The 12,793-nt window shown below is 43.8% G+C and overlaps 3 protein-coding genes across 13 annotated transcripts in view; 1 reads left to right on the forward strand and 2 right to left on the reverse strand.

The window, feature by feature from the left end:
* Nucleotides 1–180: 180 nt before the first annotated feature.
* rbbp5 (retinoblastoma binding protein 5) lies at nt 181–8,148 on the reverse strand. 5 transcript variants are annotated; one of them, XM_052076308.1, is made up of 16 exons: nt 8,036–8,148; nt 7,805–7,968; nt 7,177–7,202; nt 6,915–7,087; nt 6,641–6,781; nt 6,339–6,501; nt 6,134–6,243; nt 5,213–5,332; nt 4,943–5,096; nt 4,798–4,869; nt 4,559–4,676; nt 4,282–4,351; nt 3,472–3,707; nt 2,937–3,170; nt 630–672; nt 181–507 (listed from the first exon to the last, which is right to left on the reverse strand). In XM_052076308.1, the coding sequence occupies exons 2-16, from the start codon at nt 7,821–7,823 to the stop codon at nt 438–440; spliced, it is 1,749 nt and encodes a 582-aa protein (XP_051932268.1). In that variant the 5' UTR covers nt 7,824–7,968; nt 8,036–8,148; the 3' UTR covers nt 181–437. The 5 variants fall into 5 exon arrangements, with proteins under 5 accessions (XP_051932268.1, XP_051932271.1, XP_051932270.1 ...); XM_052076311.1 differs by having other exon boundaries at nt 626–672; nt 8,036–8,147; XM_052076310.1 differs by lacking the exon at nt 630–672 and having other exon boundaries at nt 8,036–8,147.
* A 571-nt stretch (nt 8,149–8,719) lies between these two features.
* The window catches only part of cenpp (centromere protein P), a 66,034-nt gene continuing 61,960 nt past the window's right edge, over nt 8,720–12,793 (reverse strand). For all 3 annotated transcript variants that reach the window (XM_052076364.1, XM_052076367.1, XM_052076366.1), the window contains exons 7-9: nt 9,269–9,345; nt 9,097–9,188; nt 8,720–9,018 (exon numbers count right to left, since the gene is read on the reverse strand). In XM_052076364.1, the coding sequence (XP_051932324.1) occupies nt 8,891–9,018; nt 9,097–9,188; nt 9,269–9,345 (297 nt within the window). In that variant the 3' untranslated portion in view covers nt 8,720–8,890. The remainder of the gene's footprint in view (nt 9,019–9,096; nt 9,189–9,268; nt 9,346–12,793) is intronic.
* The window catches only part of ecm2 (extracellular matrix protein 2, female organ and adipocyte specific), a 58,262-nt gene continuing 55,976 nt past the window's right edge, over nt 10,508–12,793 (forward strand). For 2 of the 5 annotated variants that reach the window (XM_052076301.1, XM_052076302.1), the window contains exon 1: nt 10,510–10,790. The gene's annotated coding sequence lies outside the window, so the exon portion shown is untranslated. Of the gene's footprint in view, nt 10,791–12,793 lie in introns of all 5 variants that reach the window. The other 3 variants (XM_052076306.1, XM_052076303.1, XM_052076304.1) reach the window with 3 other exon arrangements.

The raw sequence follows: 12,793 nt of genomic DNA on the forward strand, positions 1-12,793 counted from the left end.
TACTTCTTTTCTGAAACATTTATTTTGTGCAGTGAAACACTTTATACCCCCCGATTTTGCTGCTGTAGACTGCAAATTTCCCCAGTGTGGGACAAATAAACATTATCTTATCTTAATACAATCAGACTGTGGCATTGTGCTCCCAGTCAAGTATGACAAACTGAACACGGCTTCTGATAATTTGACATTAATTCCAAAATGTTTTAATATGTATAAAAACTAGCGCGCGCGCGCACACACACACGCGCACACACACACACACACACACACACCCGCACACACACACTGATGACACAATTCTATACAAGTCAAAAAGAACAGAGGATGTGATCTCTCCTGTTGGTGGTCCCGACCAAGGTGTGGGTGTTGGTTTATGACTGGCATGGAAAGAGCGCATTTTCTTCGCAGTCTGCACATGACAGAGGAATTGTGTGCTTCTATTTATTTTGTCGCTTCAGTCCATTCCTCCTATGTCGTGCTGCTTGTATGTCTGCGTCACCAGCGTCCCTGCGAAGGAGAAGCACGGCACTTGTCAGGCTTCCCTGCAGCAGTCTCAAAAATTAACGGCCATAAGGACATGACAGTAATCACCCACATTTTGGCACTTCAAAATTTGTAAATATACCTACAGTATTCTTGGGTTGTTGTTGTTTCCAATGTATCCTTTGTTGTCTGAAAAATGATTTGCAGCTTTCAGGAGCATTTTTGTACCCTCACTTACACCCTAAGATGCCACAAGAGCCCGCCAATGTCCGGGATAACAGTAAAATAGTAATTGGGGTCGCTTTTAAGTTTACGAGTGATCAGGCATTTATTTTGAATTGGATCAAAATTAACCTGGAAGACATTGTAGAACTGCACAATCATGAAACGAGACATAAGAATTGGCACAATTTCGCCAATTGTGCCCGAGTATGTAAATGAGCACAATCATCTGCTGAAGTGACAACTAATGTATTTAAAATCTTTATTTTCCCAATTTTCTGTAAATATATATCAATTTTGTCATCGTTAGTACTTCTGTGTGATTTGATGTCATTTGAAATTGGGGGTGGGGGTTGCAGATTAAAACTTGTTTGGTAACATTATTCCAAGAAGAAGAACCGATTTCAAATGATCTGCATAAAAATTTATATTTGTCATTTGTTTCAGTGGAAGTTAATGATGTGAGATTTTTTCAAAACCTGACAAAATATGCTAGTTGTCTCCACTGTGCATGTTATTTCAGAGTATGGGTATATTTCTGGGGGGTTGGGGGGGGGGAAACTGTAGCTGTACAAAGGCTCTTAATGTGGAAGGAGCAGGAGTTAGTCTAGTGAAGAAGACAAAAAGGACAGGAAGTGAGCAGCACACCAAACAAGGCCAAAGGAGCGAGGCGGGGCGAGGCGGGTGCGGGGAGCAAGGAGGGCCAAGCGGGAACTGGAGCAGCCACTCATCATTGACATCAATTAGTTCAGGAGTGGGGTTGAAAGTCGGCAAACCACAGCCTGAACACGTGATGCATATCGAACTGTGATTTAGATGATACGGGTAATTATAAATTCACTGGACAATTCATTAGGCACACCCTCCCATGCCAGGGTGAGCAAACGTTTCCTTTTATAGCCTCAGCTGTGCATTGCCCAGCAACAACACATTGAAATGAACAATTAGCGCATTTATGACCGCGTTAACCATTCAAAGTTTGGATATGATTTGGTTACATTGCACTTGCATGGGGGACAAATGGCGCCCACCGGATTCAGCAGATGAAGAATGGTGTTCGTGGCTTGCTATATCGCCACCTAGAGGAATGGAACGGAACTTTGGATGGAATGTTTCATCACGTTAGCAAGCGAGTCCGGCAGACACGTTTTCCTGCCGTGTTTGGCATCCCGAGATTGTGCAGGTGTTCCTAATGATGTGTCCAGTGTTTCAGACTGTGCCTTTGGACCAGGCAGAGTTCTCAAACATTTGAGGTCCAAGAACCCCACACAGGGGGAACATTCGCCCCCAAAAACCCTCATAAGTCGAAACAGCAACATAATGACCACGAGTATCCCGTGAATTAAAAAAAATATTTTTTTTTCAAGAAAAGTTAACAAAAACAAACATATTTTGAGAATGAAGTTCTGAAATTGAAGTTGCTTTTTTTCTGAGAGGAACTACACTTTTGACAAAGTCCTGAATAACAAATTAATTAAAACATTGTCTGTTGCTGAGGAAAAAAGTCACAGTGTCATGATAAATTCATATTTTTTCCCATCTTTTTGGGGGAATGAAGTATTTTTCATAGAACAAATTATCAGTGAGATGGCAAGGATATTGTTTTGGGGTAAACAGTTATAATATCCCTAGAATAATCTTATATTTTTCCAAGACAAAGTAATATTATAAAACCTTTATTTATATAGCACTTTCACAACTGCTACAGTTGTAACAAAGCGCTTGACAAGACATGATGATTCTTGTGTCAAAACTGAACAAGTGAGGAGATCAACATTTTAACAAGTGCTTTTAAAAACAAAAACAGCTCTACTTTCCTGTAATACTGCCAACTTTTGTGATGCTCAATAGAGGGCACACGTTAGCCTCTATGATCATATTAGTAGCGTCGTCAAATTTTTTTTTAGAAATACATAATTCTGAATGTACGATGACTTTTTGACCATTGCGGGCGTTTCTTTCCTAAACAATTTAGTGCACTTTTTGAAACGCTATGACATGATTGATGAGTTTTGATGTTGTGGCATTCTTTGGACCTCAGTTTGAGAAGCGCTGCTTTGGAGACCTAATGGCCGACTGTTGTTGTTATTGTTTGCGCTCGGGGGGGGGGGGGAGGGAGCAGCACAGGGGAGACAGGCTGAGCTGTCAATCAGCACAGCTTAGTTGAGCAGAGGGACCAGCAGGACCAGCACAGCACCCTCTGTCAGCATCAGGGGCAATGGTGCGCTTACCTGTGGCCAGGCCCCCCTCTGCCCTGCCCTTCATCCCTCCTCCTCCTCCTCCTCCGCCTCCTCCCGGGCCCGAGCTCCCCAGGACGTCCATGGCGAAGGACGGCCGCTCGCCCCCCCTGTAGGGCTTGGGTCTGAAGGGGAAGTCTTTGTCTTTACCTTTGGAGCCTTTGGGCCGGCCCGCTGCCTTCTTCTTCGACTTGCCATCGCCCTTCACGCCCAGCAGGGGATGCACCTCTGGAAGAGAAACAATCGCCCCTTTGATGTGAGGATTCCAAAGCAGCTGACTTGAAACTGCACTGCTGTTTTGGTTAGCAAGTGAAGAGCAACCATTCCAGTCATCCGCGTGAGGAATAGTGTCCCTAAACAACAGCGCAAGAGTGTTTATGTGCCCCCGATAGATGCTGCTGTTTTGGTGAGCAACAGAACAGCTGCCTCTTAAATCTTGGTGTCCACTATAACAGACTTAATAAAGTATTTATGGTAAAGATGACACCAAAATGACATGGTGCTGTAATTTACAGTTAGTCCTTCTTACCATCAACTGGCACCCCCTGGAGTTCGATGTTGGTAGTGCGTGCCTTCTTCTTGGCCGGGGCTCCGTCGGAGGACGGCGGCCGCTGTTTCTTGTCACTGCCCGCCTGCACTTCCTCGGCGGCCCCTGCCTGAGGCGTGGAGTCCGGTGGAGGGCCGAAGGGGTTCTCCTCAGGGTCCTCCACCTCGGGGGCGATGGGAAGGTACAACAGAGCCTTGTAATCCTCCAGCTCCTCATCGCTGCAGGAAGCACACAGGAAGCTATGAAGGAGCTATGTATGATGGTTATATACAACTTCAGTTTCACTTAGTAGGCGGCCCGGTAGTCCAGTGGTTAGCACGTCGGCTTCACAGTGCAGAGGTACCGGGTTCGATTCCAGCTCCGGCCTCCCTGTGTGGAGTTTGCATGTTCTCCCCGGGCCTGCGTGGGTTTTCTCCGGGTGCTCCGGTTTCCTCCCACATTCCAAAAACATGCGTGGCAGGCTGATTGAACACTCTAAATTGTCCCTAGGTGTGAGTGTGAGCGCGGATGGTTGTTCGTCTCTGTGTGCCCTGCGATTGGCTGGCAACCGATTCAGGGTGTCCCCTGCCTACTGCCCGGAGACAGCTGGGATAGGCTCCAGCACCCCCCGCGACCCTAGTGAGGATCAAGCGGTTAGGAAGATGAATGAATGAATGAATGAATGAGTTTCACTTAGTTTGGCCTTGGCACAGGTCTGCCCTCTGCCACTCTTGTTGCCATTGAAGGTGTTCAAACGCGAGCACGTGGCGTTGACACCATTCGACCGCGCAGCCACCTCAGTGTCTTCCTCACCTGCTGCAAAAAGCCACGATGGGGTCCACCGTTGTGACGTCCACCTCCTCGTCCTCGGCTGCGTCCGCACCTGCCACAGTTAGAACCGGCGAGACCAGTCCGTTAGACAAGAAACGTCTTTCAATCATGCGAAACATGCACAACTGTGATAAGAGACAGCGGCCGCTCGTATGGTGACAGGCCGTCTCGTGGTCAGGGCCTTGCCGGTACGTCAAATTTAACGGCAGCCACCTCTACTGGCTATTTGAGAGGTCTTGTTGTCCAAAAAGCGTTGTACCTGTCTGCTCGGGTTCACTCTTGTCCTCATCCTCAATATCAAATTCAGATTCTCGCTCCTCATACTCGACGTTTTCATCCAGCTCTTTGAAGTCTGGAGCAAAAGCGCTCCAATTTTCCTGCGGGCGGAAAACTGCAGTTTGGCATATATTCAGGATATTTTTTTTTAAATCAATCGGACGATGAATTTCCGGAATGTTCCCCAGGCAAATGGGGGAATGTGCAGGCCCTGCGACTAACCACTTGGTTTTGGGCCCAGATAGACACCACTCCACTTGAGATGGAGGCGATGATGGGGCGCACGGGATGCCACTGCACATTGGAGCAAAGTACGGTCACACGACTGTCAAAATGTGCAGCAACGCAACACCCAGCGGGTCCTTACGGCCACGTCCAGCAACAGTTCGCCTCGCGTGCCGTGCAGGATCTTCACCAGGTTGCCGATGCTCTTCTCCCAGATGTAGAGGGCATGTTGCCGGGCTGAGCCAGCAACGATGTACTCGCCGTCCCCGGAGAAGCAGCAGCGTTTCCACGGAGTCCTGGATGTTGGGATCAGCGCAGCAGCCGACGGTAAGACATGGTGAAAGGTGGCCCTGGTGTCATCTGAGCAACGCCGGCATGGAAACGGTCAAAGGTCAGAGGGGTCAGAGCCCACCTGTTGACCAAGTCTTGGAGCTTCTGCATGGGTTCCGGCTCGCCGTCACGGCCGCAGGTCAGAATCTCCCTGCCGTCGTAAACCCGGATGATGCGGTCCGCTGTGTTGATGAGGAAGCAACTGCAAAGCCAGACCAGCGGAAAAGGAGATTGAAAAAGGTGCGTGTTCCTAATTTCCAACCCCAATTCCAATAAACTTGGGACATTGTGTAAAATGTAAATGAAAATGGAATGATTTGCAAACTTATATTCAACTGAACACATGACAAAAACAAGATATTTAATGTCTGAACAGATGTTACCGGTTTTTAGCAATTATTCTTTTTTTTTTTTTACATAAAGCATATGTAAAATTATATATTTATAGGTATTCAGTTTTTTTTAATTATGTAAAATTCTGATTTATAATTACTTTATTTGACATATTTATAAAATGCTTTTTAACATAATGGTGAATGTAGCTCATTTAATTATTGTATTTATATTTGTTTTATGGTTTTGTCTTTTTTGCCCCCAATATTCAATAAAAAAGAAAATTAGGAGATAATTCAAATTTTCATAATCACAAACGTGTGCTTCAATTAAAGTAAAAGACAAATATTTTAATATATAATACATTACTTTTTACTTCATGCATCTACACATTTTATATATATATATCATTTTTTGTTATTGATTGATTGAAATGATTTGTTTTAAGTATCATCCATCCATTATCTGAATTTTTAAAAAATGTATGAAAAAAGAGCTGTCCTCTTGTGCTTGCATGCATATTTCTAGATTTGTATAAGGATAGATACATTTTTTGATAATATTTATTTTGATTTTTTAAAATACATTAATATTGATTTATTATGGGAAAGTGAAACTATTTATTTGAATAAGACAAATCCAAAGAAAACACGTGTGACTGTCGTCTCACCTGCCCTTGCGTGCAAATTCGATGGACTTAATGGCGGTGGTGTTGCTGGTGCCAGTGGTGACTCGGAACGACGCCACCAGGTCCTGAGTGTCTGTGTTCAACACCAGAATCTGCACCACGCAAGCGTTTCTCAAATCAACAATCATCTGATTCGATGCCAGCCAATGAAACGCATGGACACGTCCGTCCGTCTCCGCTGGCTGACCTTTCCTTTGGCATTGCCGGTGTAGATGTACTCGCCCCGCCTGTCAAAGGCCGCCACCACGTTCAGGTCCGAGTCATCGTCCACAGGCAGGACCACGTGTTTGGAGTCAGACAGGGTGAGCAGCACTGGCGCCGACTTCATGGGACACACCAGCACTTTGTCCCTATGGAAGATGCGATAATATTTTACTCAAACGTTTTGCACCAAGTAACACCTCAAAATATCCTTGGTTCTCCAGGAACCAACAAGGTAAACAAAGTACAATGTTCTATAGATTTGCATGTATTTTCTGGTAGACCTACATGTCTCTGGGGTGGCACTGTAGCTTGAGGATAGGCGAGGGGAAGCGGAAGCGTTGGTCGCAGTCGCCCGTCAGCACATCCCACTGTGACACGATGTTGTCTGTGGACGCGCTAACCAGTTTGTGGCCGTCTCGACTCCAACTGGAAGCAAGTTTCCCCCCCCCCCCACCGCAAACTTGCATCAAAATCCACGGAAATGGTCAAAATGTGTGATTTTGCACAATTTAGGGGCTGCAGTAACAGATGGGTACTAGTGTGTTTTTGTGTGTCTCACCATAAGGAGCAGACGGGGTGTATGTGTGCACTGATGATTTTGGCAATGCCGCGTGTCAGGAAGTCCCAGATGACAATACGTCCGTCGTTGCAGCCCACCGCCAGTAGGGTCCCCCAGCGGTTGAAGGTGCAGGTGAGGGCCATGCTGATGCAGTCCAGCGTTCCATCTGCCTCCTGACAAATGCAAGATGAGAGGAGCTAAGCCACGATTACATCTGCATACATTTTTTCTCAGAGTGCTGTCGTTGGTGTTTTTGTTTTACCTCAGGATAGTTCTGCCCAAAAGATTCTAGGGGAGAAAGAAAAATATGAAAGCAATAAGCATGGGCAGTGGTCACACATTGAACAGATTCTCAACATGATTCCAAACTGCAAATTTTCAAGACGACATACTGGCTAGATAGATACATTAATGATCTTGTTCTTTATATTGCATGCTGGAAGTTACAAACAGTAACACAATTAATGTGCATGCACTCATGATGAGACTAAACGTAAAATGTCCATGTAAATATTTAACTATTTCAAGGAACGCGCACGTAGCTTCACTGTCAAACTGTCTTGTCACTAAAGTTTTTGAATGTGGTGCACGAGGGAGTACAGTAAACACGGAAGGCTTAGTTATCTGCGTTTGAGTGACGTGAAATAAATACTGTACGTCTCTAAATATTTCATGTACTAAAGTTACTTATCATGGTTACATGCACACCCCGTGCACATTGTAAAATATAACCTTTAAATTACTGAGCAAGTGCTCGTGTTATTTCGGTAAGTATGTAGGAAAACCTCATATCGTGCTAGGCTAGCTCGCGATGCTAACCACAACAAACCCGTCGCAATGGTAAGGAAAGACGTGACAATTTCAAGCAAGTAAGAGGATTTTTTAGCTACCCAGGAGTTCAAGATTCATGGTAGGCCGATTAACGGTCCGACGATATCCAATAAGTTGATTTCAGCAACTATTTCCTTTCGTTTTTTATCGTATTTTTCCTTTCGACCCGGGAGACCCGCCGAGTCTTCAGCAAGGACCCCAAACAATGTGACCAAGAACATGCCTGAAACAAGTAAAACGCATAAGGTCTTAACAAAGAGGACTGGTTGTGTCCAAATTTCTCCCTTTACCTTCCAACTGGTGATCAGAGGACACGATCGTAATGAATCACTCCTCATAATTGTTGTCGTATTTTAATTCTTCTTGATGTTTTTCCGAAGACACTATAAAAGACCCAAAACATTGCGACCAGGAATATGCCAGAACAAAACACAACAATTGAGATGGATGGCGGGTAGCCACCACTTGGCATTCTTTATTTAATTATAATCGATTAATTAATTTTCGTTCACATGTTCTGCCATGTTTCTGACTTGGCTCTACAAGAGAGATATTTGTTGGAATACATCATGGCGTCAGGGAGAAATGCTCAGCGCGGTGTCAAAGTGGTGAATATTCTTCTTCAATGCGGGACATTGAATCAATGACAAATGGAGGGGAATTTTAACCCCCACTCCCCAAGCTATAAATAATTGCTAGTAAACGTTTTTCACAAAAAAATGTGGAAAAAGAGGAGGAAAAAGTTTTTCTTAAAAAAATCTTAGAATGCAAGGGTGCCAAATCCCAAGTGTGTGGGCGTCTGCTGTATATTCTTTATGCTGTGCAAGGAATCACTACAATTACAAAGATTAGCGAGTCACACAGTTGTCGTGACACTTTTCGTTTGTCTGCATGACTGTATAAAACTGCCCCCTAGTGGCCAGATCACACACACCAGAAGAAGCCAAGATGAAATCATTTTGACGGACAAACTGTTTAATTCTTGACATTCTATTGAATTGTCATTACTGAATGTTTATACAAAGTACAATATTACAGAGTGCAACTTTACTGAATAATAATTACCAAAAAAAAACAATACAACAATTTGTGCCTGTTTTTTCGGGAAGCTGTAATCTATTGATGACATTTCCATCATCACGCATTTAATCAGTTATGAGTCCCGCCGCTCGGATGACCTCGTCCAAGGCAGCTTCAGGCCCTAGCAGCCTCAGCAGGCTGTGGAATGCCTCGGCGGCACCACTTACAGCCTGAGACTGGAACAGCTGCAAAGCTGTGGAGAAAATTATTTATGTTATTAATATAATGACGTTTCCTCTTCTTGTCATATTGTGCGAGAGGGGCATCTCACCTCGATCTGGGATCTTGGTGAGCAGGTCCACTTTTGGGGTGACCTCACCTTCCTTGGACACATCCACAGACCAGTGCACCAAAAATATACAGCTGACATGAAAGAAAGAAAAGCAAAACATTTCAAAGTGCTGCAATGCATGGCACATTCATTCAAATACATTTTTTTTTACCCAGGAAGATCCGGATGATGAAAAGTCAGCAATGATGAATTGTCACCAGGAGCACAAACCACACCCTCATATTTGGTCTACAAACAAAAACATACACACAGATGAGCATGGGACCTATCCACCGTCTCTTTGTGACCCCCCTCCCACGCACACATATGCTGACCTTCAGTTCCATTAATGTGGATGTGTGTGGCGTGCGATTACTCAGCAGGGGGCGTAACAAGCTTGGTTGAAGCAAATCTAGTGCTGAACAGAGAAAGAAGGTAGAAGGAGGCGTGAACGTTTTCAGAGGCTTCTCCTCTCCTACTCTCTGTCCCCCAGCTGAAATGCGAGATCAAAGCTGACTCGGCACTTTGTTTTCCCAACCACGACATATGGAGAGTCTATCATGACCCACAAGAACCAGAAGAAGAAAAGGAAAAGCGAAATCAAACTACAGGAAGAACACGTATGTGTGTGTGTGTGCCAGATGTTTGTTACAGTATCACAACATGTTTCGATACAAGTAAACACAGTTCAAAGGACTGACAGCTGTCCCTAATATTCTGACCTCTCAGGCCACATGTTCAACACTTTTGATCTGAGGTATGTGCTTCCAAGCTGCAAATATTTCATTTGGAAATTGTGTGTGTTTTCTAAAGATGTTACTTCATGAAACATTTCATTTTTTATCGGATATCGTTTTCCAAAGAAGAAGCTTGGATTGTCACAATATGACTTTTTCAAACGTCATTGATTTACTTTTTTTTTTTTTTAAACCTCCAAACTTGTTGGGTATGAGGAGACATGGAAAAAAATCCCAGAAGCTAAATTTGTTCTGTATCATTTGATTTTCCGAGCGTGAAAAGAAGAGGGCGCAGGGGTTAATTAAAATTGGATATTCGGATTTTGTGAAACAGACAGATGGTCAGAAGCACTGAACTGCATAGATAACCACAGTTCTATTTGTTACATGAAATAGTATAATCTTCAAGTGTTTTTTTTCCCACCCACCCAATCAGATTCCAGCGTCCGTATGTTGCCATCTCAATCTTTTTTTCCCCTTTTTCTCATCTTATTAGATAAAAATTTAATAAAGATTTTGATGACCAACAAGAAACAATTTTGTGCTGTTTTTTTTTTGTTTGTTTTAAGGCGATATTGCCCAGCCTTAGTTGAGGTTGTGGGGGGCCGGTGGACGTTTTTGGACACTTGAGTGACATATTTGGCCTCGTCATGAACTCTGACCTCCTTCCAGACCTGAGTGACGCTCCCCTTCGACACGCTCGCTCTCTTCCTCCCTCGCTCTCTCTTCTTGCTTGCTCGCTTGCTGCACCACACTCGCTACGCAATCACGACTGCGAGGCACACAGAAACTTTTCTGGACAACACACAGACGTAGAGGAGCATATCTGAATACATGCACACACATCCACCTCCGCATACACACACATCTCTTGAGAAGCTTCCACAAGAGGAGGAGGAGGAGGAGGAGGAGGAGGAGGAGGAACGAGGGAGCAAGAATTTGGCCTTCAAAGTGCTGGTAAGGTCCACTTCCTGCCTGTCTATCTGTCTTGAAGTCATTAGCTCCGCCTCCTCGGTGCACTTGCATTGTTCGGTGATGCTGAATTCTAATGAATTTGAGTATATACTCTCTGATTAGCAACACAGGCTAGTCGTCAGGCGGAGGTTTCATTGTTAGGAGCGTCGTCATCAGTATTTATGTAACATTTTTCCCTATTAGCAGGCAAGAACCATATTTGGTCACTGAAGCCAGCAAGCCTCGCTCACATCCAGCAGACCAGAGCTCACCCTCCAAAGCCACTTTGAATTAGCAGAATGAAATTTGGTAGACACATGTATCATGAGCAGACTCACAAAAAAGTCTGAAGAAGCCAGGCCCCAAAAACACACAGCAAGTCGACTATTTTGTTTCGAAGCGGCCATTTTGTCACGGAAAGTCTTGAAATAGTGGCGACTTCTTTTTTGTTATTATTCGAAAAAAAATAACCCCTCAATGACAGTTTGACTTGTAACATGAAATTTGATCGGCACATTTTCCGAGTCGAGCCACAAAAATCTCAATGAGCCATCCAAAAACCACACAGGAAGCTTACGATTTTTGTTCAATGTGGTTCAAAATGTCAAAGAAAGTCATCCGAGTGTTTGATCTCATCGATGATATTATTCTAAAATTCAGCCCCTGAAGCCAGCTAACCTTATCAACATGGAATTTGGTAGACATGTCCATGATGACTAGACCCACAAAGTCATGATAAGCTAAATCTGAAAAGACACAGGAAGTTAGCCACTTTGTTTCAAAGTGACAGTTCGAGCACAAAAACTTAAAATTGTTGTTTCTTTATGGCTATTATGCTTTAAATTCAGCCCACAAAGCCAGTTAACCTTTGCAAAAAGAAAATAGGCATTTTCCATTATGAGTCGACCCACAAAAAGTCTCAAGAAGCCATGCTCGAAAAGAAACTGGATGTCAGCCATTTTAGTTTGAAGCAATTGCTACCAAATTTGAAGCATGTATACCTGACAGATGGACAGTGCAATCATTTTGAAAATCTGGATTATTTGTTGTTGCGTGTAGGTGGAGCATGGCAACAAAGTCTGATGACTAAATAAATCCGTTTGGGAAAAAAACTCCTTTGGAAAAAGTCAAGCCAGGTCAAGCACCAAATTTTGTAATCAGCGTTGAGTCTAAATATTGAATTTCAAAGCACTTTAATGAGTCTTTTAGTTGTATATGATGGAATAATATGTCTTTACCAAAGTTGAGAGATGTCACATGGCGAACTGAAATTTTATTTTTTTTCCCTTAGTGGATTTTTTTTCCCCTCTGGGAAGTGTTCTGAATAAAGTACATGTAAAATGTCACTTTAACAAGGAAAAAATGAGAGCAGCTCACATTGTCTGGCTTTCATTAACACACACACACACACACACACACACACACACACACAGACACACAAATATTTTTATCCTGCGTTTGAGCTCCATGTGAGCCTGCTCATCCAGGATCGTAAAGGGAAAAAAAATATTTTCCACGTCTCACGTCTCCCCTCCTTCGACTTTCTTCTGTCTGAGGACAGATGAGGCATGAAGCATTAGTCATGCGCTCTCTCTCTCTCACTCTCTCTTGCCCCCCATCCTCCCTCCCGCTGACTTATTTAATTCCATGTATAATACTTAAGCCTTACACATGGCAAAACAGTTTAGTCAGGTGTGACTTTTTACTGTCCGCACGGGGGCAGCAGAAACAGTTCTTATGTTCACCAAGAACTTGAGTTGGTGGTTAAGTGGTTACAAAGAATGTGGTCTGCTATCAAATGTCCCCTGGGCTCACTTCTCCTAACCACTCACAACCAATATGAGATTTTCTTTTTGCATGTATCTATTTCTATGAGTAGCATCATCAATCTGTCTAGTATATGAGTTATAAAAAGTCCAATTTCCATTTTCTAATCCGCTTGTCCTCACGAGGGTCATGGGCGTGCTGCAGACTATCCCAGCTGTCTTCAGGCAGTAGGCGGGGTA

This window comes from Hippocampus zosterae, chromosome 9 (assembly GCF_025434085.1).
Source record: "Hippocampus zosterae strain Florida chromosome 9, ASM2543408v3, whole genome shotgun sequence".
Classification (NCBI taxonomy): Eukaryota; Metazoa; Chordata; class Actinopteri; order Syngnathiformes; family Syngnathidae; genus Hippocampus; species Hippocampus zosterae.

Excerpts from the sequence above, each read along its gene's own strand:
- rbbp5 (XM_052076308.1), bottom strand. Across the intron at positions 7,088-7,176 it reads TTGGGCAGAACTATCCTGAG|GAGGCAGATGGAACGCTGGA; the intron begins GTAAAACAAAAA and ends TGCATTTGTCAG. Across the intron at positions 5,333-6,133 it reads GAATTTGCACGCAAGGGCAG|TTGCTTCCTCATCAACACAG; the intron begins GTGAGACGACAG and ends CTGGCTTTGCAG.